At 43.2% G+C, this 24,107-nt stretch overlaps 1 protein-coding gene across 11 annotated transcripts in view; it reads left to right on the top strand.

The window, feature by feature from the left end:
• The first annotated feature begins 15,218 nt into the window (after positions 1-15,218).
• TCF12 (transcription factor 12) overlaps positions 15,219-24,107 on the top strand; it is a 227,631-nt gene continuing 218,742 nt past the window's right edge. For 6 of the 11 annotated variants that reach the window (XM_066634763.1, XM_066634757.1, XM_066634764.1 and 3 more), the window contains exons 1-3: positions 15,219-15,492; positions 16,483-16,621; positions 17,630-17,702. In XM_066634763.1, coding sequence (XP_066490860.1) covers positions 16,502-16,621; positions 17,630-17,702 — 193 coding nt within the window. In that variant the 5' untranslated portion in view covers positions 15,219-15,492; positions 16,483-16,501. Of the gene's footprint in view, positions 15,493-16,482; positions 16,622-17,629; positions 17,703-24,107 lie in introns of those variants that run through there. The other 5 variants (XM_066634769.1, XM_066634768.1, XM_066634761.1 and 2 more) reach the window with 2 other exon arrangements.

Raw genomic sequence — 24,107 nt, 5'->3', positions numbered from 1 at the left:
TAGTGATGTCACAGGACTGTACCCTTGAAAGGAGGAAAAAATGTGGAACCAGGGTGCAACTGGTGATAAAGGGACTGGGCCATCCATTAGATTAACTGCTGCTGTCTCTCTGACTCATAAGGAAAACAAAAACACTAGGCAAACTTGTAACCCTATCATCTACCAGTTCCAGGCCCAAGTATGGGTTGAAACTTGATCAGTTGGCACTTGTATTGTGGGAGTCATGTAATTCAAAAGGCAGTTCTGAAGCCCTTAATGGTAGGTTCTTTCAGAAAAAAATTAAATGCAATTCACACACAACCCACCAAACTTTGCATATCTACATGACCATGAGCGCCATGTGTACAATGTCACCCCAAGTTCTAACTTAAGACATTATTTGTTGCAGGAACCTTACTTTGAGATTCCCTTTTGCTGTTACGTATTAAAGGAGGAATCTGCTTCTTATTAATGCTGAGAACACTAGAGGCTCTCTTACAGAAATTTGCACCAGCTTCAGCTGTTTCTAGACCTAATTTCCATATGTACTTTAGGAACATCCCTATAAGACAGGTGCTGCCTGTATTTTATTATACTGAAGATTGGAATGGCTCAGAGGTGTATCTCAAAGCAGGGCATGTGATTGATGATGACAGACCTGTGAAATAGCTACTATTCTAACATTTCATAACATGGATCTTGAAATAACAAAGTGGAACAACCCTTGCTGACTCCCAAAAGACTAATCAAGCACTGCATCCTTCCAAGAACAAGAAAACAAACATCTTGGAGAAAACTAAATGAAGCTAAATAGGGCAGTGATGTATTGACTTTTAAACTAAACTTATAATCGGCTTTTTACATGGCAGCATTAATGAGAAGCAAACAGCCCAATCCTATTCATGTCTACTCAGAAGTACATCTCATTGAGTCCAGTGAAGCTTGTTCCCAGGTAAGTCAGTATAGGATTACAGCCTAAGAGTTGTTTCTTGCGATTTAGGCTACTGCACACAACCAAAGTGCAGACAGCTTGAAACCCTGAGTTTTAGTTTCATTTTCACCAAATGTTTTACTGGGTTATCTGTATGTTTTACAGAAATATTGTTACAATTATAAGATGTCCAATCGCTTGTGCTCATTGTGGTAGACATATGTATGGGATTTAACTATAAACCAGGGGTCTCTAAACTTTTTGGCCAAAGGGCCGCATCAAACATCTGGCAGTGTTGAAGACCGGAAAAAAAAACTAAATATAAAATTTAAATAAATACATTAGAAATGGAACTTGGATGAATGAATAAATGGGCTCAAATGTCCAGGATTTCTCCAAATACCAACCCAGCCCAAAGCACACACTTAAACGGGTCCCCATTCCCCCACCCCACAAGCACAACTCTGGTTGTGTTTGGTCAACTGGGCCAGAGGCTACGGGCCGGATAGAGGCTTGATGTGGGCCACATCTGGCCCCCGGGCTGGGGTTTGGAGACCCCTGCTAGAAACACTCAGGGGCTAGGCTGTAATGGATGATCATGTGATGCTAGGGCAGCTATCTGGAACATGAGGGATAGTGGAAGGCAAGAAAGAAATGTTTGGTAGGATGAAGGTCCAGATCAGAGGTGTAGCTAGGTCATTTGACACCCGGGTCCATAAAATTTTGTCACCCCATATGACACAACTAATTAATTCACATTTTAATACCACCCTCCTCTAAGCAGCTCAGGGTGGTGTACATGGTTCCTCCCCTTATTTTGTCCTCACAACAACCCTGTGAGGTAGGTGAAACAGACAGCCCAATCCTGTCCACACTTTCCCGGGAATAAGCCCCATTAACTCTAATAGTCATGACATGAAATAAATAATAATAATGGCCAGAAAATGAACACAGTGAATATTTCCCCACAAGCAATGGATGAAATTCTGCATAAAATGGTATATAACATGATGGTATTCCATGCTTGGAGGGGGGGAGAAGAGAAGATTGTGGGGGGATCCAGGCTTGGAGGGGGGGACAAGGGGAGATTGTGGGGGAATCCAGGCTTAGGTGGGGGAGAGTAAGCATATCACTATCAGGACTCACCCAGCTTTGCAAGTCTAAAAACAAGTAAAAATTCACCTTACAGCTGACGCCTCTGTTTTATTCTTTGGGGGGGGGAGGTGCTGCCTTTTGAAGCATTTGTTGAGCTCCACTTTCATCAGATGAGGACCATGCAGCTAGCCTTACATTCCTCTTTGCCTGACTTGACCAGCAGCCAAGGCACGTTTGCCTACTTGTGAGTAAATGTGGCAGTTTGGCTTCGTTTCATTTTCCATAGGGCTCAATACATTCCTCAGCTTGGAAGGAGGGACTTCCTTCTTGGGTGTGTTTTGGGGGCTGCTTTCATTGAACAGGAACTATTCTGGTGTCCTTTGATTCCTCTCAGCCGGCCCTTTCCAAGGCAAGTCCGCCTACTCGTGAGCAAACATGCAATATGGCTCGGTTTCACTTTCCATAGGGCTCCATGCATTTTTTTGTTTCCAGTTTTTTGGGCATAACTTCTGATGGAAAGGAGATATTCCACTCTGGTTTCTTGCATTGCATTCAGCTGGACATTCCACCCAATGGTATATGGCATGATGGGGTTACTCCTAACCTTCGTGATGTTAGCAATGTTGGGTCATTTGTGGTGTCACCCCCCCTAAGGGTGGTACCCGGGGCAGACCGCCCCCCCGCTCCTCGCTAGCTATGCCACTGGTCCAGATTCATAGCCTTAGGGGTCTGGTATGGGCTAGCAACCATTCTGAAGACTTTCCTAGATTTCTGAAGATTTTCTGAACCATTCTCCCTGATTTTCAGCTTTATTGTTTTTTTCAAAAAGCCTGTAGCAAGGACTAGCCAAGACCTCCGAGTGTCTAAGACAATACACTTAGCCACCTTGAGTGCTCCTTTCTGGAGTGGAAAGGTGGGATATAAATTCTACTAAAAATGAATGAATGAATGAATGAATAAATGTTACCCCTCTCTCAAAGCTGCATATATTTGTAGTTTTGAAACATGCCCTTGCTCATTTTAAGGCAAAGGAAGAATGTCTGCAATCCTATACATGTTTTCCTGGGAGTAAACCCCACTGAATACCATGGTACTTGCTTCAGAGTAGATATGCATAGGATTCCTTCTTTAGAAACATGATATTTAGTTATTAAGAACTGTACTAACAACACCTGTGCAATGCTGATAACTATACTTGCTTTTGATTTGCTATAATGTATACAGTATGTTATTTGATCCTCTACTAGTAGATAAATGAAATGAAATTTTCTTTAAAAAGTGCCCCGATCTTCTCTTATCCAGCAATTCGCCTGCCATTCCGCCTTCTCCTTATTGTGGAAAAGGAAGGGGGAACAGGGCAGTGGGGGAAGTGTGGTGGAGAATGATGAGCTGGTGGAATAGTCTACCACTCTAACCCACTATTCTCCTCTGCTCTACGCTTCCTCATCCGGTCTGTTCCTGCTTTTAATTTTGAACCCACAGCCCAATCCTATGCATGTCTACTCAGAAGTAAGTCCCATTACAGTCAATGGGGCTTACTCCCAAGTGCAGATAGGATTGGGCTGCCAGAGAGCAGGCCAGCTTGGCCTATTGCCCTTGTGCACAACAGTATAAGAAAAGTATACAGTATTGATATATTTTCTCGTAAGAAGTTAGCCTGTGCTCCTGCCTTCTAACTCCTTCTAATGTGTACAATAATTATATGATTGGCAAGTAAGGGAGCCATTGATATCCAACCTATTTTTTCTCCCTTGAATGTTCTAGCCAATGAAAGAGAAAAGGGTAGGATTTCCGTAATGTCCTCTGCTGTCACTTATAGCTGTTTTGCTTCAACTGATCTTAGACAGAAACCAAATTCTGTTCCATGTGCTGAAATGGCACGGATGTGCTCCAGTCACTGAGTGCAAGTCAAGTCACAAGTTGGTGACCTTGTGACTCGAGTCACGACTCATAGCATGTGCAAGGCATGACTCTACATAAGAAACATTTAGAATCATTTCGTTTCGAGTTGAATCACAAGACATTCAAGAAACTAGTAGAGTCAAGGGATTCCCTGATCAAAACCACAGCCTCCCCCCAAAATGTAAACCTTCCTCATCCCCTCAACCCCATCAGCCTCCATCTCCTGGAACATACCCTTCCACCATGTCTACTGCTTTCCTTCAGGATGTCTGCTTCTGGACTGCCCACAAGGTCTTCAGCATGACTTGGAAGTGGCAAAAAAACATATAACAGAACACACACACAGAAAAAAGAGAGTCTGAACTTGAGTCATTTTGAGGCCCAATTCTTTTTTTGAGTCATTGGCTCCAAGTCATGAGTTGCACCAGGGCCCATGACATCCATGACTTGAATCGTCAAAAACAATGTTTTGAGTGCCCATCCCTGTGAGATGGTGACCTACTGAAAAAGTGTGCCTCTGGAGATGCAGTAAGTTAGGTTAGGTTGAGGATAAATGACAAATGCAGAGCCATGTGGGGGATTGAAGCAGTTGAGAATAGTTCAGGTTATGTTTATTAAATAGTTCAGGTTATATTTATTAAACCAACAGTAGCTGTAGCCATCTTTTCTCTGGCACAGAATACTTCATTCATAGCACTCACCTCAGTTACTTCTGCACTGTAAGCCTCTGGTAGACGCATTTTTGCATTTAACGTCTGGAGATTATAGAATTATAGATTATAATTTCTCCCCCACTTCTGTCACTGAGGGTGCAATTCTAACCTACTTTCTAGCACTGGCATAAGGGCAATGCAGCTCCAAGGGAAGGGAACAAGCATTCCCTTACTTAGAGGAGGGCTCTGTGAGTGCCATCCAACTGCAGGATGAAGCACACGATTTGGGCCTGAGTTACACATGGTTCCACACTGCAATAAAATCCCATGTGATTTATTTGTTATAGCAGTGCCACTCCTATTGCCAAATGTTTGTTCGCATCCCACAATGTGTGTGCTAGGTGCTACACAGAGTATAAAACTGAAATTGCCTTTGCCCAGAGATTTATAGTATATGGTTGGTGGAAATGGCTTTCAGGAGACTGCTGGAGGTTAGTGATGATTCCTGGATGCTGCAGGTCAGTCTTGGAAGGTTAGCAACTCTTGCAACTTGTCTTTAAACCTCAGGTGGCAGTTTAGCTGTCCACCCCCCCCCCCACTCCCTGGATTAGAAAAGACACAGGCAAACAGCTGTGAAGGGGAAGCCCTGAGGTGACTGCTCTTCTCTTTTCCCCCTAATCTGCCCCTTATCCCTGTTCAGCTGATTTCAGCTTTTGTGTTTTTATTGTATTATACATAAATGATTAGTTTTGACTGTGTTAAGGAGAAAGTAATTCAAATGACTTGATCCAGAATATGCATATGATTAAGGTGGCTTGGGAAACACGGTATAAATCCTGTTATTTTCTGGATGTATTACAGATGTAAACAGGAAGTTAATCTGTACCATTACAAAACTGATTTCAGTATAGTTACGCCGGGAAAGTGCAGAGCTGATCTTGTTGACGAGACGTGCTGATGTCCACAATTTTTTCTTGGCTGCAGGCGGGATTAGCTTTATCGCACAAGCAAAAATGTACAGAACTTGCAGCATATTTCTTAATAGCCCCAACTGTCACACTTCTAAACTTTGAATGAGCAAGCATGATCTCCTACCTAGCCCTTAAGTCTGGCAAAAGATACTTGCAGTGCCACAAACATGTTTGAACTGGTCAGGCTGGAGACAGCATAATAATTAGCAATCACTAGATTTTATATAGGCTACAACGGTCAAGTCTCACATTTTGGGGGACTGCTTGTCTGTTTCAAAGTACTGTACACTGCACACTGGGCAAGTAGTACAGACAATCAACATACCATGTGAAAAGTGTGAAGACGTTTGCCCATTTCCTAAATGTGTGCTACACTGCAGCAAATGAACTGCACTGTAGAAAAGCAGTGTGCAAGAAATGAGCCTACTTGTGCCTTAAGAGGAGCTTTGGAAACTTTGCCCACTGGCTCATACTTGTGGAAGGTTCAGTTGGTGGGTGCTAGGGACAGGTCCTTCTTTGTGGTGATCCCACAGATGGAATTGTCTCCCTGGGGAAATCTGTTGGGTTACCTCTTTGCTCACCATTCCACAGGTTTTGAAAAAACTGTTTATTCCAATACAATACATGTTTAAAGTATGCTGTTAACTACTTGTTTTAATTTTTTTCTGCTGTTGTGATGCTGCAATTTTTTTTTGTTATTATGGACATTGTATTTTACATTGACTTGTAAACAGTAATTTTGCTGTTTGCTTGATGTTTTTGTTGCATATGCAGAAAAGCAGGATATAAAGAAATGCATGCACAATCATACAGATGAGGATGGCTGTGGTTTTGGACTATTCTATGGTTTTTCTTGCCCCCACCCCTAGTAACAGACTCTTTCTGTTGCTATGAAGACCTCACTTCTCTACCTAGCCTGCCATGCATTGTTGGAGCCTTTTATTACCACTTCCTAGCTCTTTGTTTGGAAAAGTAGATAGTTAATTTGTTTCCAGTCTTAAACATTTACTCATACTGATAGTTGTTTCATAGATGTCAATAACACATTTTTTTCTCTCCAGTGTTTGAAGTTGGTCTCTTAGGGAAACATCCTGGCTTTCTAAAAAAGAAGATGGTGTTGCTTTTAAGCTTGCAATGTCCTCCACTGCTTTGCTTTTAAGTCTGTGAAGCAATCTTCTATGTGTAATTTTCTGCCTTAAGATAAAAATTAATAAACATATCCCACCCAGTCCCTCATTACACAACATACACAGGAGTGTTGCTGTAGAAATATGACTACAGTTTTTTGCTTTGGGAAGAAACACACCCTCAAACATGCCAAAACTTCGGCGCATATCAAAAGATTTGTCATAATAACTGCAAATATTTAAACCTTTCAACACTTGAAGTAGAAATCTAAAATAAAAATCTTAAAGCCACAGAGAAAACAAAAAAGACAAGCTGTTCCTGAAAGGTGACTGTAGCCATAAGACTCTGTCATTTGGGGAGGGGGGGAGAGAAATATCTTCCTTGCTCAACCTCACCAGACAGAATCTAGATGATGAAGTATGTAGGAAATGTGGGGAAGCCTAACTACTTCATAAAGCCCCTAGCCTTTACCATAACAGAGCATGTGCAAGAAAAGAAAAATTTGCATTAATATGGATGACTAAGCAACCACGTGGTAGAAAGACTTACCACTTAGTAAACTGTCTGCATTCACCCACTGTCTACAGACAATGGTGTTTCAAAAGTTTTCTACAGTGAAATCTCCCCTCTTGGCATGTTCCTTTACTATGATTTTCCCTGGAGATGATTTTTTAGCCTGTAACTGCAGCTCCTCCCTCTATTCCTTATGGGTACAGTGTTGAAATAGACTAACAATTGCTCTGCAGTTGGCTTAGCCCATCTGGTTCCACTTAAGAGCTTACAATGTTAAGAGTGGGGGTGGGAGAGGGAGTGCTATGCTCATCCTGTGGCACCACACTCCCAGATACATGCTGACACACCAGAAAAGTGAAGAGAATGGTAGCATAATCCACTGGAAAGATTTACGCAAGCCCCCTTTAAACAAATGCTCTTGCATAGCTCCCATTCATGGACAACTTCCTGCTAGATTACGCCCAAAAGCTCCAGTGAGAGGCTCATATGGATTTGCATGTGCTAATAGTGTATCATCAGGGTGCTTCTAACATGCATCTGGCCAGGTTAAATCTGCATCAATTATTATATCTGGGATTTGGTATGTTGGTGTGGTGTGTAGTGCATGTTAACTGTCTGCAGTGAGGCAAATAACCAACAGCATAGTTCTGTGCATGTTTACTAGGAAGTAAGTTCCATTCTATTCAATGGGACCTACTCCCAAGTAACATCAAATAGGATTGCAGCCCAGGGCTCTCACTTCAAGCCTTCAGTGCCCCAAAAGCACAAAGGACTGAAATACAGGTAAATGAGTTTTATGACTCATTCCTGTGGGCAAAGATACTTGCAGTTTCCCTTCCTCTCTTCCTCCTTTGTTCAACTCCCTCTGGTTAAAAGATGATATTTCTGTGTGTGATCTTAATTAGACTTGTGGCAAATGCTGAGCTTACATAGAAATTGATTACCTTCCTTCCCTTCCTCTTAGACATGCAGTATACACCATCATAGCCAGAACTCACTTTGTCAGACAGATTCTGCCACAGTAAATCTGTCAGTTTTCAAGATGCCACATGATTCTATTCTGAATTTGCTGCAATGGACTCTCAGGGTGATCCCTCTGGAATTTGCCAGAATTACAATGTGATGATATTATGTTGACATTTTTAAACATTCTGAAGATTTGTGGTCATTTGTTCCTAACTAAAATTAGAAATAGCTGCACCAAACTGCACCATGCAGCCTAGCTGTACAACCTCTGTATTCCAAGGGGTCTTGGTCGTCTGCAGTTAGCATGCTTAAGAATTCAGAAGAGAACACAAGCTTTACATTAAAATCACATATGGGAGTACATAATGGAAATACAGACCAGGTAGTCTCAGCCAGGTGCTCTGAATTCAGAACTCCTGAGAACAAATAGGGGTGCTGGGAGCAGAATACCAAATGGGAGGTGTACCTTCACAAGGATTAGCCTGAACACACCAAGGAAAATTAAGCTAAAATGGTTTCCTGACCCTGTAGGATCTGCAAACCATCAGCCAACGGTTTCTTGACAGGAATTCCAGACAAGGAACTGGCCTGTTTTGTGAGAAGGAAAAGGCAGGAACTACTTTCATTCACAACATCAGAGGAGGAAGGGTGTATGTACAATATACAGATGTGCAAGCAAGACTCAAAAGCTTTTGTTTCCATGAAATGATAGCACTCATCTTGCACAAGGTTTTGAAAGTTTTGGGGCCAGCTTTAGGCTCTCTGCTCTTTCTCGCTCTCCTACTCCATTTCCTGCAATACTCTCAGTCCTAAGGCAGCATCTGTCCCTTTAAAACTACACTTCCCTCCCAGTTTCTCCATTCTTTCAATACAATCCCATAAGATTGAAAAGGATAGGAAGGGGCTGCAATAGGAAAAACAAAGCTGGCTGCCGTGATCTGCAGCTTCTAGTTCTGAAGTCAACTTTCCTTCTGTCAGGCTGGAGAACTGGAAATACTGATGGAGGTGGTGGAGGCAGGTTTGCCAGCACAGACTAAAACTGTCCTGGAGATTTCCCCCCCCCCCCCCACATGGGATAATGTGGGAAATACCTGGATGTTAAAATCTCCAAGATTTCTTTCACTAGTCCTCTGGAGATTGCTTCTGATTCCTGGAGAGTCCAGGCTAATTCTAGACAACCCCAGGCAGGTGGATAGGAATTGCACTTTCCCAACAAACTGCCTGTTTCAAAAGCTGAGGAAATGTGATTCACTGCACTGTGAAATCATGATTTTGAAATACCCTACCACTCAGAGATGGCAAAGGACAGGAATTGTGAACATTTTATATAAGGTTTGAAACTCGGGTTTTGTGAGATGCAGGGACAAAAAAACATGTTTTTTGTCTGCACAGTTTACAGTTTTTTCCTATCCTAATTTTACTGGACTATTCAAGTACTGTGGTGTTCATTTACTGTGACAAAATTATTTCTGAAGAACATAGGATCCACATGTCAGAACATTCTGTATGCCCCATGCTGACTTCTGTGGTCATCTGACAATAGTCCCAGGTGAGGAGATCTAAAAATGGGTCCTAAGCAGTAGTACAACTGCTTCAAAACTCTCTTCAAAGGTCCTACAAAGTCTTATTTTGGAAGTGGTGTAATGCAGGGCCTTTTATTTTTTGACTTAAGCAAATATACATGAATCTGGAATTATTGAAAACTTGTTTTTGTTTAAATACTGGTTTTAATTTGTTTTAAACATTTTGAAAAGTTTTCATTATTTCAAATCTGACATGCACTGAACCTGCATGGATAAAATGGATTGATAAACCAAATCTAAAATTTACCAGGTTGACAAAATCTATAATATTGACAGATTAATTTGAAATTAAATGAGCAAAAAAAAATCCTTTCTGTACAATAAGGACAAATATGTTACTGTTTTTTACTAAAGCTAATCATTTTTTCAGTTTTATCCTTCCTTGCCTGTAAATTTGGCCCTACAGACAATCCTATGCAAACTTACTCAGGGAGTAAGTCCCATTGTGATAATTAGGACTTACTTCTCAATCAACATGGATAGGATTGGACTGCATGGCAATTTTTTTTGTGCTCATTAGCTGGAGATATTTGCTCATGCTGGTGGCCAAGATGCTGTAGATATTTTGTCATCTTGCCTTTTGACGACTGCAGTGACTTATTGATTGTTTCCACCACCTCATCCATCACTGGCAAACAATACATTCAAAATATGGTGACACATTTGATTTTTTTTTTTTTACTTTCCACAACGGCTTAGTGCAAAAACATTTTTTTTTTAAAGTAGCTTCTTGTATCTGAATCAAATATAATAACTGTTGTCATAATTACTTAAATCTGCTTATGCACCAATACTAAAAAATACTGATACGCAGTGTGGCTAAAATGGATGAACTTGTTTGGATGAACCTTTGCAAATAGATATAGGACTAGGACACTGATGTGGTTCTTCTGTAGGTTGTTTGGTTTCTTTTTTGTTATCTTCTTATTTTGGCATTATGCTGAGCTAGCTCTTGTGACTCATATGGGCTTGTTGGATACAAGGACTTGCATTTGGGTGAATACCCTAAGTGCCACTTTACATTTATCTACCATGCTGGAATATGTAATAAATATCTTTTTCTGAAGACTGCATCTATGAGAGATTGTCTGAGAAATAACTTGCCAGTGTGTTTCATGCCTGACTATACGAGGGCATTGGATCTGGGTTCCTCTCACCCAAATCTCTGACTATACTGTATGAAGGTGAACTTCAGGTATTGCAATTGAAACAAACATTTATTTGTTCACATTGCAAATACTGTAGAGTTAAGTGTTCTTTGAAGTTAGATTTTTGTGCACAATCCAATATGTAGGTGCACTTCATCCCCAGTAATTTATTCATAGACAATAACCTGCCTTTTTATTTTCCAAAAGTACTTTTGTTGTAGTCAAATTTTGAATTGTTAACATATATTACAAAACCTAAATATTGTTAGCATGTTTTGGAGTCATGCACTTTCTGTTTTCATAAAATATGTATGTGAGATTGTTCAAGCTTGTTATCTGGTGTGCTCCCTGGGGCATTTGGTGGGCCGCTGTGAGATACAGGAAGCTGGACTAGATGGGCCTATGGCCTGATCCAGTGGGGCTGTTATGTTCTTAAGCTGCTCTTTCAAGATAGCATTCCTTCAAACAGGATGCCTTGTAAAAAAATGGTTGACAATGATGTGGGTGGATATTCTCTTAAAATGACTCTTACACATTGAAATTTTGGAATTGTTCAGAAATCTGTTTGGTTATCCACTCGTAAAAATATTTGGCTGAAGTCTAATCCCTGTAAAGTCTTCTTACTCAGGCTTGTTTTATGGCATGAGCAAGAAGGGAAGCAGAACTCTGCCCTCTAATCCTCACTGAACATGATGCATATATCCTTGTGGTACTTTTCTGTGGTGTTGCTGAGTCTACCCCAAAGTGAAGCAGCATCTGACGTGGTGTCCAAATTTTCTGCCCAACGCTGCATTATGTTAGCATGTGCATCAGTGTGTGTGTCCCAGATCTCACCTCTTCTTCCTCCTTCTCCAATGCATTCCACTTCTTCAAAATAGAGACTGGGTGAGAGGATGCTGGGGGCGGAAGAATGGTCTGCTTCCACTGTCAGCATTCTCCCACTCAATCAATAAGCAGCCAGGCAGTGGAGGAAGAAACAGTGTCTGCAGCAGTTCCCTATTTCCACTTCCAACCTCATTGCTGTGATTGCTTGCTTGTAGAAGTGGCATTGGAAGAAGAGGTGGCTCACTGCTGCACTGATTCTCTTCTTGCTCATTTCCTTATGAGGAGACTGAGTGAAAAGAGAATGAAGAAGTAGCAAGGTGAAGCAGGTAGGTCACAGGCAGGAACAGAGCATCCTCTGCCAACATGCTTCTACCCATCTGTCACTCAAAGCAGCCTTCTGGCCTCAGGGTGGGCTGGCCTTGGGTACTGCTTCCCATATTCTTGGACTAACCTTGGCATAGAATATAGACTTTAGTACTGATCACTAGCTCACATTCAGCCCTGAAACTGAGATTTTGTGTAGAACATTAAACTGATCCATGGCGCTTGGCTTTATTATTGTAATGGGGCACTGTTAAATTACTACATAAAATGTTACACTATCGAGACTAATAGCTGGAGGAAGCAAGACCAAAGGAGCAGTAGACGTAGTGCCTCAAAAGGAAAAGAGAGAATCTGTGTATCCATGTGCATGTGCATACACTAATACACACAGCATAAGGAAGTGCAGCCAAGCACGGTCTCCTGGGCTCTGCAAGTATTGAGGATGCTGTCTTCCTCCCACCCCTCTAGAAGTCCTTTTGGCTGCCTTTTTCTTGGAGGAAGAAGACACAGGTTCTGGCTACCACTAGCAAAAATAGCTAATCCTGAGGAATTCCTGGGCTGAGAGATGGCACCTGTCTTGGAATCAGCTCCAAAGAGATGATTTGCAGACAGCTATCCATTGCAAAGCCCACATGTCCTGGTTTGAGTCAGCTTGGCAAAGTGGTGGATCCCACTGTCTTCAAGGAGGGTATCTAGGGAAGCTTGGAAAAGCATCTTCTGTTAGTGCCATCTGCCCCAGGATAATCCCTGTGGAAGTCTGGAGCAGGGCTAGAAGTGACCATTAGGTTTCTCTATGACTAGTCTCTATTGGTGATGTGGTGTAGAAAGGAAAGGAAAGTACTGTACTGTAATAGTGAATCTCTTTCTTTCACTCACAGTGAAAGATTGTAGGTTTCTATTTGTCTATATTACAACAGCAATGTCAAACATGGCACTTGATATAGCCATAGACAGAGGTTAAAGCATAGAACATGTAGCAACTTAGAAAGATAGTGGTTTTACTAATTTGCTCCTTGCAACTAAAAGGAAAAAGAGAAACAGTTATTGATGCAGGCTGCAGCCTTTGAACCCCTCCCAAATACTGGCTGCAACAGCTCTGGCTTCATTTTATTGAAATAAGCCCCTGTTCTCAAGCAGCTGAGCTGTTAAATAGCAGTAAAGCTTAGCTGTTAGGCTGAATGGAGTATGTGACTAGTGAGAGGGTCGTGTGTGAATGAAAGCAAAAGCTGCAAATAGTGTCAGTGACTAAGCAGTACATGGAGAGCTTGGTAGTAAGATTCCTTGAAATCAATGTGACTAAATTTCAGAGTTAGGTTAGTTCTGTGGTGTAATGACAACTTTTCTGTAAATGACAGCATTTAGGAGCTATTTATTTACTAAAGAGCTAAACTGAGTCACGTGCTAGCATCTAAGGGCCCAATCCTATCCAACTTTCCAGCACTCATACAGCTGCAATAGAGCCCTGAGGTAATAAACATTCCTTTACTTTGAGAGTGCCTCCATGACTGCCTTCCCCACTGCAGGATGCAGCATGTGCCCTGTTGCCATGGCTGCATTAGTGCTGGAAAGTTGGATAGGATCTGACCCTAAAAGGCCATATGCAACACCATGTAAATGGCAGGTTTGGGAGTCCTACCCAACTCCCAGGATTGGGAGTCTTATATTCACAGCAGGGTTAGTAAAAGAATGGACTTTTCCCACTCTTTCAGTGTAAGGCCATAGATAAATGTTTCTCAATGTTTGTCCTCCACCTTACCACTTCACATGGTCCACCTATCTGAAGTATCACCAGAAGTAACTGGCAATGACATTGTCACCAGTTACATCTGGGTGGGAGGACAGATATGATGCGACAAACACCAGTAAGATAAGGGTGGATGGGAGGGCTTTTTGGAGCAGAGAAAAGCATTCTTGGGGCTCTGCTTGCCAAGCTGAGCCTCCTACCACTGTTTATTGTGTCATATTCTTGGTCTTGCTCCTGGGTAACAGGTGTCCAGGGGTCCCTCCAGAACCACTGGACACCACCTCAAGTACCACTGGTGGTACTTGCACCACTGGCTGAGAAACATTGCCATATTTAATTTAACGTGGCACACTAAGGCTGCAACCCTATTCTCACTTTCCTGGGAGTAAACTGCATTGACTATAATGGAACTTACTTCTGGAACTTACTTCTGGAACTAGGCATGCATTGGATTTGCTCTAAGGCTGCAATCCTATTCACACTTACTTGGGAGTAAGCCACATTGACTGTAGTGGAACTTACTTGTGAGAAGACATGCAGGACTGGGCTCTTAAAGACTAAAGGTGGGCTGTTGTACCCATTAGATAAAATGCAAATGTTAAAGTCATAAATATAAATTTTGGTGCTTTTTTCTTTTTTACAGTTTTGACGTTTTAACTAGTTGCCCTACCCGATGCCAGGCTGCTTCAATGGGTGAGAAAGTCCATGAAGTTGCCACTGTTCCTTCACTCTTCCCAGAGCTTCTGTTGCACGCTGGGCAGAAAATCAACAGGTAAAGCATCTCTGAGTAGGAGGGGGCGCTTTCCCCTCCTCATTCAGCAGGCATTGGGTGTGTGGGGGGGGGGTTCATTTGTTTCTCCAACAAACCTTGGGCAGTGAAGTAGGTGCTTGTGTGGTAGCCCCTTACCTAGGAGTAAGGCTACAATCCTATCCACACTTTCCTGAGTGGGAGCCCCATTGAATTTAATAGGACTTACTTCTGAGTAGACATGCATAGAATTGGGCTCTGAGGCTGCAATCCTATCCACACTTTCCTAGGAGGAAGCCTAGTGACTTACTTCTGAGTAAGTATGCATAGGCTCTGCAATCCTATCCACACTTACTAGTAAGGCACATTGAGTATAATGGGAGTTACTTCTGAGTAGACCTGCATAGGATGGGTCTAAGCCCCCACTCCCCTCAGCGAGCTGACGAAGGCGGGTCGCAGAACCGCCGGGCGTCTCCGCCGCGGCCCTTTGCACAGAGGACGACCTGCGAGGGGCCCCGCCCTTCCTGACGGGCTAGGTCGCGGGTCTCTCTGAGTCGGTAGCGAGGCCGCCGCGGCTGCCTCCCTGTGGCAGCGGGGCGGGCAGCGAAGGGTTAAGCGGCACTGCCGCCGCCACCAGGCGCGGAGGGATACGCAGCCGAAGCCTTGAACGTGGCGGTGCTGAGGCCGCCGAAGCCCAAAAATGTCCGCCTGAGGGAGGGACAGGAGCCCGCAAGTTGCTCCCAGCGGGTCGGGAGGGAGGAGGTGGCAGGCGCGGAGGCCGCGGAGCGACCCGCCCAGCCACGGAGCGGCGACCGAGGAGGGAGAGCGGGCGGCGAAGGGCAGCCGGACTGACTGGGAGAGACCGAGGCGGAGAAGCGGCTGCTCCTCGACGCCCCTCGCAGGCAGCTCCCCCGACTGACTGCCCGACTTCGCGGCCGCCGCCTCGGAGGAGCCTGGCGTTGGCGGCGGCGGGGGGAAGCGGGTAAGGCGGGCGAAGAAGTTCCCCGGACGGGAGTGGGCGGTGGAGCCGCCGAGGGTCCCTCTGAGGGGAGGGAGGCGGCGGCTCCCTTGTGTGCGCTCCCCGGGGCGCAGGTCGGGGGTCGCCTCAGGAGCCGCGGGGGTGCGGGGCGGGACCCCTCCGGGGTTGGGGGTGAGGTGCTGCTTTCCCTGCCGACTGGGGGGCCGAAGCCCCTCCCCCCTTCCTTATCGTGGCGGGAGGGGAGCTCGACCCCCTCAAAGTTCGGGCTGCGGCGGCCTCTGGTGCGCTCCGTCCTGCCCGCCTCAGCACTTCGGGCTGGCTAGCCCGGCAGGCGGGCGGGGCGGCGGGCTCCTTATTGTTTGCAACCCGCTTGGGGGGTTTCGCAGCCGCCCTCAAAAAGACTCTTGGCTGGCCCAGCAGAGAGACAGAGGGGCTTGCTGCTTCTGCCCCCCCCCCCGATGGTTCCTTGGCAGGCTTCTCCTCCTGTGCCCGGGGCCTCCTGGCTGGCCTCTGACCGACCAAGCACCTCAGGCTCCCTTCCAAGCGAGCGTCTTTTCCTTCCCCTCAGCCGGGCTGATAGCCCAGTCCTTGGCATGTTCTACTTGGGAGTAAGCCCCTTTAAAGTCAAAGGGGCTTACTCCCAGGTAAGTGGATAGGATGGCAGCCTGAGAGCATAATCTTAGGCAGGCTCTACTCAGAAGTAAACTTCTTTATAGTCAAAGGAGCTTACTCCCAGGTAAATGGATAGGATGGCAGCCTGAGAGCCCAGTCCTAGGCATGTCTACTCAGAAGTACATCCCATTGTAGTCAGTGGTGATTACTCCCAGGCAAATGTGGATAGGATTGCAGCCTGCCCCAGATGCTTTCCTGGCTGGGAAAGGCAGGGAAAATGTGAGTGGGCCCTTTTCCTTCTCTCATTCTGTCAGGGGCAGCATCCTGCAGGGAGCACCAGCGACCTTTGGGGTCAAAACACCTTTTTGCCTCCTCTTTTAGGACTCTGAGGCTGGAGTGGATGAAGATGAATCCTCAGCAGCAGCGGATGGCCGTGATAGGCACTGACAAGGAGCTGAGTGATCTGCTGGACTTCAGCGCGGTAGGATATTCTTCGAAGTCTTCTTATGGCTTCTCCACGGTAAAGCGGACCAAGAAGTGGGGCAGCTGGCTCAAACGGGAAACTTGGATTTGGATGTTGTAGCTAGACTTCCAGGTCCAAGGCTGGAGGGCTAGCTGGGTAACATTTGGTAGAGCTGTTAAAAACGGGCCAAATCCTATCCTAACTTTCCAGGCAAGGGAAAAAAATGTTCCCTTTTCTTGAGGAGGACTGTGACTGCTCCCCCACTGCTGGATGCAGTGCATGCCTTGTTTGCGTGGCTGCATCAGTGCTGAAAAGTTGGATAGCATTGGGCCCCCAAAGATCACAGTCTAATAACTTTTTTTTTAGTTAAGCTCATGTTCCACTGATGGCTCACTAGGTTTTGTGCTTGTTTTGGTAAAATTATAACATAGGGAATACAGCTTCTCCTTCCAGCCCAACTCAAACCATATTTACTTAGAAGCAAATCTCAATTGTTTTCCTTGGAGCTCGCTTTTCCTAAGTGTGCATGCTTAGGATTGCAACTTTATAATCCCCCCCATTCCTGTTTTGCACTGTAGTCTAAGATTGGGATCTACAGGCAAGCTAGGATGTCTCATATAGTGTTGTTTTTTTAAGATACTTGATTTTTCTTTTAATTAAAGCAAATTCTTATTTGCTCTGATTAGGGTATTTGGCATATATAAGTACATACATACGTAGTACTTAATAAGATTTATGTATTAAGCAACAAAATGATCATGCCAGTAACATTAAACGTTATGTCTAATTTTGTATCTTTCATAAATTTATCTTTAAGCACATTTAATGGTGTGTATTGCAATGGCTATGAATGTCAGTTGTTCATATGCTCTTGAATGTCTTGGGTTCCCTTAGGGAGAGAAAGGTGGGATAAAAATATGCTAAATAGATGTATTCTTTACAATCCAAATATACAGAAGTTGATTTGTGATAATTTTTCCAACAGATATTAATTTGTGTGTGTGTTTCTTAAAAATAAGATTAAAAACTCAGTGCTGATCAAAAGGCATTTGTTATGTTTTGCAGATGTTTTCTCCACCTGTTAATAGTGGGAAAACCAGACCAACTACGCTGGGAAGCAGTCAGTTCAGTGGATCAGGTAAGATGCAGCTGAAAAATGAAGAGGTTGAGAGCTGTATGGCTGTTGTGTTGCTATATGCAAAAATCTTAATTTGTCTGTATAACTGCTGACATTTACGTGAATGAAGTATGTCGCTCATAAGTAGATATTGTATATAAAGATGAGACTGCTTTTCAAGTGTGTTAGCTAAAGTGTTAATGCTGCAGGATGGATTTGAGATTTATTCAGTGGAGATAACTGGTTCTTTGAAAGGGCACAAGTTGTGAAAATGTTGATTTTTTTTTTGGTGAAGTAGTAGGTTTCTTTTGACTTTTAAGTATTTTTAAAAAATGGTAATGTAATGTAAATAAGAAATACAGAATTGTCTTTTTAAATACTTGTGGAACTTTAAGTACATCTTTGTGTTTGCATAAATCCTAAATGAGAATAGACTATAATGGTTGGAAAAAAGAATGTGATATCAACAGAGTTACATCCACAGATGTTATATTCATCTTAACGGGCTACCTGAAAGTGTAGGCAAAAAAAAAGGCAAGGCATGTGTTGATCACAAAAATCTGGCCAACCAAATTAGTGGCATGTGTGTGTAAACAATAGGCTATTTAAAACAGAGGACATTTAAGCATAGGATTGTTTAAGGAAATGAAATTTGCAATCTATTCAGTTATGAATTTTTTTTGGGGGGGGGGGATTGTGCTGCTTTTGCAGCAAGTGGCCTGAATGAGAAATGTGTGAGCGACAATAACGGTTCATAATTGTATATATTTTAGAAACTTGTCTACAACTTGTTTTCAGTCATCCTTACCTTATGGTATGTGTTAATAACAACACATGGTATGTGTTAATAAGAATAATTTTTTGAAAATCTGACTTGCTATTCTATACCATTTTATTGAGAGTACATTATGGACAAGCACCTTCAGAGAGCTGCATTTAATCTGCTGTGTTTCTTTTGTAGATAAGGTAACTTTTGTGTCAAACATGTACTCTTTCTGGAAGCACTCTTGCTTTGTGCTGACTTTTAATGGTCAAATTAAACTAATAGAAGAATGAGTGTTTTCTATAGTCTTAAGTTTCTTTAAACACATTGTCATATATACTGATGAGTCCCATAGTCTTGCCCTCTTTTGTGTATGTTCAATATCCTATATTGCCTCTAAATTTCCATCATCCTTGGTCCAGAGAGATTAACATCTGAAAGAATAAAAGGCAAGCAAGTTTGTCTGTTGGTTCTGGGTCTCTGAATATGGTTGCAGAGAAGTCTTATTATAGTCTGAGAAAGTGTTGCAGGTAGAACAAATAATAATAATCTGATATTGGAAAATAAAAGATTTTATTTCTTGCTGAAGGTGTTTTACTCCTTCATTGCTGAGGTTGGACTTAATATTGTCCAATTGCCTATCCATGAAATGCTTGGTGAACTTTTACTCTCCTCATACCTCCTGTCTTGTATAACATGTTTTTAGCATCAAACTGTTTAACACTATATCTTTGCTGATATTTACGCTAACCATAGTTATCACAAAACATAGTGTGCAAACTTGCTTTACCCATGGTTAGTATTAAGCCTATCTGCAGTGATGTTATTTTGACTTTATTTTTTAAATTTTGTTCTATAACATTTTTTCTTGCCTTCCTCACTGCAGAGGACTCAAGGATGCTAATAGTAAAAATCAGAATAAAACTATCAAACATAATAATCAAACAATTAAAAACTCAGCCTTTTTTTCAACCTACAATCTGCAGCTGAAAACCCCAACAATACCTGCTAGCCAATCAGCACCAGCCTGGAATCACCTTTCCCAAAAAGCAGAGCTGGAAAGCCAGATTTTCATATGATGCCTGAAAGAATGTGGAGTAAGGGACCAATATGGTTTCTATAAGGGAGGCCAACACTAAAAATGCTTTGTTCCTAGTAGATTCTTACTGTGTCTCAGATGATGATTGAAGAATTTGGAAAGCACATACACCACATTATATCCATTGGGGGATATAGCTCAGTGGGTAGAGCACATGCTTTGTGTGCTTAAAATTCCAGATTCAATCCTATGCGTCTCCAGGTAGGGCTGGGAAAGACCTCTGTAACCTTGGATACCTGCTTTCAGTGGTTCTCAAACTTCCTGGGAGTTTTACACCTGGGGTAAGACTTTATAGGGGAGGGAGCGAGGGCAGTGACATGATCCCCAGGATCGTGTCACTAATGAGATAGAAGGGGAGTGCTTTTACTTTTAGGTGGTTGTAGGAGGTGCGGGGAGCCCTGCACAGCCCTCTGCAGGGCTCATCAATGCTTAGAACATTGAAAAAAGTGGGCACAAAGCGTTTCCTAGTTGCAAACACAAAGAGGAAGTGATTTGTGCCTGTTTTTTCTATGTTCTAAGCATCGGGGAGCCCTGTGGAGGGCTGTGCTACATGTGACCTCCTACAACATCCTGCAGCCACCTGTAAGTAAAAACACTCCCCTTCCACTCCTGTTAGTGACGTGATCATGTGGATCTCATAGCTGCCCTTGCTGCCTTCCTCACCCCTTAAAGCAGGGGTCTCTAAACTTTTTGCCTGAAGGGCCGCATCAATTATCTGGCATGGTTTCGAGGGCCTGAAAAAAAAAATTAAATATAATATTTAAATAAATACATTAGAGATGGAACTTAGATGAATGACTAGAATGAATGAATGAATGGGTCAAATGTCCAAGCACCAAAACAGCCCAAGAAATAAAACACACACACTTAAATGGAAGTCCATTCCCCCACCCCACAAGCACAACTCTGGTTGTGTTTGGTCAACTGGACCAGAGGCTATCGGGATCAGAGGCTGGCTGCAGTCTGGATGGAGGCGCTCCACGGGCCATATCTGGCCCCCAGTCCGGGGTTTGGAGACCCTTGCCTTAAAGGGATGGGGAACCCTTTACATGAACTGGTAGGTTGCAGCCCACCAGTTTGTGAACCACGGGTGTAGATGATTCCGAATTAGATGGGCCAGTGGTCTGACTCGATAGAAGACAGCTTCTTATATGTGCGAAGATAGTCTGGAAGGTATCCAGATCCCAAACCCATTAGTATTTAAAAATAGTATAGCCAGTACCTGACAAGCTCAGAAACAAATTGGTAACATTGAAATTCACAAATAATTGAGGTGATGTGCTCCCTGTGAGCAACCCTTGTTAAAAGCCTGTTTGCCTCATTGTCAAATGAAGTTTCTAAATTCCTGTCATGGGCAGCCTCATGTAGAGTGCATTACATTGGTTCAGACTGGAGGAAACGAGTCTGGATAGCTTAGCTAGATCATACTCTCTAGATAAGGTTATAATTGGCAAATAAGTTGATGAAAGACTCCTCCTCATCAGTTCACCTGAACCTCTGGGAGAAACCCTGAATAGGGACACCTCCAGATCGTAAGCCTGCTCCTTAAGAGGAATTCAACCACATCAAGAGTAGGCCAAAAGCATCTCTCTGATCAGTAACATGTTCAATGAACAGTACTCCTGACCTGTCTGAATTGAGTTTTAGCTTATTAGTCCCATTCAGTCTCTTACCCCTGACAAACATTAGTTCAGGGTCTCCATTAGGATCGGATGAAGAAGTGAGCTAGGTTTGAGCATTGTCAGCATATTGAACAATAATATGATCAATGGAATTGAAAACCACTGAGGTCCAAAAGAACTAATTGGGTTGCAAGTTGTCCCCCATGGTGACTAAAGCAGTTTCAGTCCTAAAACCTGACTGAAATAGGTCCAGATAACAGTCTGAACCTAAAACTAGGATGCCACCACATCTTTGGGCATCTTCCCTGGAAATGAGATGCTTGACACAAACCAGTAGCTGTTAAGCTCCGAAGAATCCAGTGAAGACTTTTTCAGAAGTGTGGACCACTGCCTCTTTCAGTGTAGCTGGGACTTAAACTTCCCTCAGGGTCATGCATTGATCACCTCTTCTGTGCAATTGTTTAATCCTGAGCTTGCTGATCTTGTCATGTCTATTTCCAAGTATCCTGATTGAACAAGCTGAAATGAATTCAACATAACTTGACAAGTAGGTGCTCTCAGGGCTCTCAAATTGACCACTGTATCATCAGAGGTCTAGCTGGAGTGGTTGCAAGAGATTGTAATAGCAAAGTATCTAGGAAACTCCTCACAGCAGGCTGTTGAGGGCTGCACCTGCTCTCCATAAGGGCCAAACTGTGAAAAAACAAAAACCTTCCCTACTCAAAACAGCTCTACTGGATGGCCCTGAGCTGATGTGATTCTGATGAAAAAGAAAGATCTTACTGACACCACAGAATAGGATCTAAAATGAACTCTAGCTTGTATTGTCAGTTTAGTTGCATGATCTGTCTAGGAAAGTCATGAAGCTGATATAGCTGTCTGGGAAGGGAATAGTGTTTAGTTAGTAAGCTGAAAAGTAGGGGGTATGCTTGTGCAGTAGGAGAAAAGAGAGAAATGTGTGAACCTGCAGGTAGGCTACAAATAACCTCATGATCCAAAGACTTCCTGCTTTATTTTCTTGGAAAACGGAAGCTTTTCATGTTGTAACATTGTGTACAGTAAGAAAAGATTAGATGTGGTTCTGATCAGTATGGGTAGTTTTGCTCTTCCTGCATAGATGAGTTTATATTACTGGAATACAGGTGCAAACTATTTATCCACGGATTTTTTATCTGCTGATTTATCAGGAATGGGGTGGGGGAATTCTAAGTCGCACACACCTTTGCCTCCTTTGCCCTGTGCTGGTGTCTCCATCCATTTCAAGGCAGCCCAAAACACTGCAAAAAGGCTCTGCCTCACACAGGCAGGGAAATAGCCCTGGAACCATGGAAGAGGTTCCCCTTGTGAAGGAACAGTAAGACACGTGGAGCCCTTGAGCCAGCAAAGAGGCGGAAGGGGGGGAACCTCTGTAGCCAGAACATGTGCAGCAAGGTGGAGCATGAGCTCTCTCTCTCTCTCTTTCTTTCTTGCAGGTGCGGTAGTAACAGAGGGGATTGCTTTAAAAAACCCAGGGAGTGTTTGCTGAATTCCCCCCCCCTTCAGACTGAGATGGTGCAGGCTCTCTGTGCTCCAGCCTACACAAACAAAACAGCCCAGCAAGCAAGTCTTCCCAGCAAGCCAAAGCATGAGATTTAGGCTACAATCCAATCCACACTTTCCTGGGAGTAAGCCCCATTGACTAGTATGAGTAGGCAGGCATAGGACTGGGCACTCAAGCTACAGTCTTCTCCACACTTTCCTGGGAGTAAGCCCCATTGACTGGAATGGGGCTTACTTCTGAGTAGGCAGGCATACAGGATACAGTCCTCTCCACACTTTCCTGGGAGTAAGGCCCTTTGACTACAATGGGGCTTGCTTTTGAATAGGCAGGCATAGGACTAGGCTCTTAAAAGCTCAGCATCCCACCTGTGAAAGAAATGGGACAGCTGGCAATGGCGAGGGCTGAGTACTGAGTGGTGGAGGGGGAGGTGATTGAGAACAGCTGCCTTAGTTTTCTTCCATCCACAAGTGTCAGGCTGTATTGTATTTGTGTAACTCCATGCAATTTGAGTAAAACATGTCATTTTCAGGGCTGATTTAGCACAACATGTTTTTTCCCTAATCGAGGCAGGTCAGGGAACGGAACTCAAGCGCATAAAAAGGCTCCACCTGTATATGTTCTGTTCATGGTCTCGTATCTATAGTAAACACCAGTCAGTGTAGAAAACTATTAGCAAATATGTGGGTTTCATATTCACAAGTAACTCTTAAGTATGCTATTTAAATATTAGTATAAAATCTCTAAATCTCAATTGCTAATAATTTAATGCTAGTGTGTTCAGTTGCTTAACAGATAATACAAGTCTGAAAGAGTATGTCATTTTACAAACCTATAATCCGATAATGGAATTTCACAAAAGTTATCAGTTATTTAACTTTAGGTGCAGGTGACAGATCTCAGTAGTTTAAATCAGGGGCCTCCAAACCCCAGCCCAGGGGCCAGATGTGGTCCGTGGAGTGCCTCTATCTGGCCCTTGGCCAGCCTCTGGTTCCCTGAGAGCCTCTGGCCCATGTGACAGAACACAACCAGAATTATGCTTGTGGGGTGGGGGAATGGGCGTCCATTTAAATGTTTGCTTTATTTCTTGGGCTGTGTTGGTGCTTGGAGAAATCCTGGACATTTGAACCCATTCATTCATTCATTCATTCATTCATTCATTCATCTAAATTCCATCTCGAATGTATTGATTAAAATTTTATATTTAATATTTTTTTTCCTAGCCCACGACACTGTGTCAGATACTTGATGTGGACCTTTGGCCAAAAGGTTTAGAGACCCCTGGTTTAAATTGTTGCAAATTACTCAGAATCATGTGACTGAATCTTTCAGTAGTCTTTAAGGTTATAACCCTCGTGCTATCAATAGGAATTGTCGCTATTGTGTCTCGCTGATGATGAAAACA

The sequence above is a fragment of the Tiliqua scincoides genome, chromosome 8, assembly GCF_035046505.1.
Source record: "Tiliqua scincoides isolate rTilSci1 chromosome 8, rTilSci1.hap2, whole genome shotgun sequence".
NCBI classification, from domain to species: domain Eukaryota; kingdom Metazoa; phylum Chordata; class Lepidosauria; order Squamata; family Scincidae; genus Tiliqua; species Tiliqua scincoides.
Note: the sequence above shows the minus strand (reverse complement) of the source record. Positions and strands in the feature narration are given on the sequence as shown.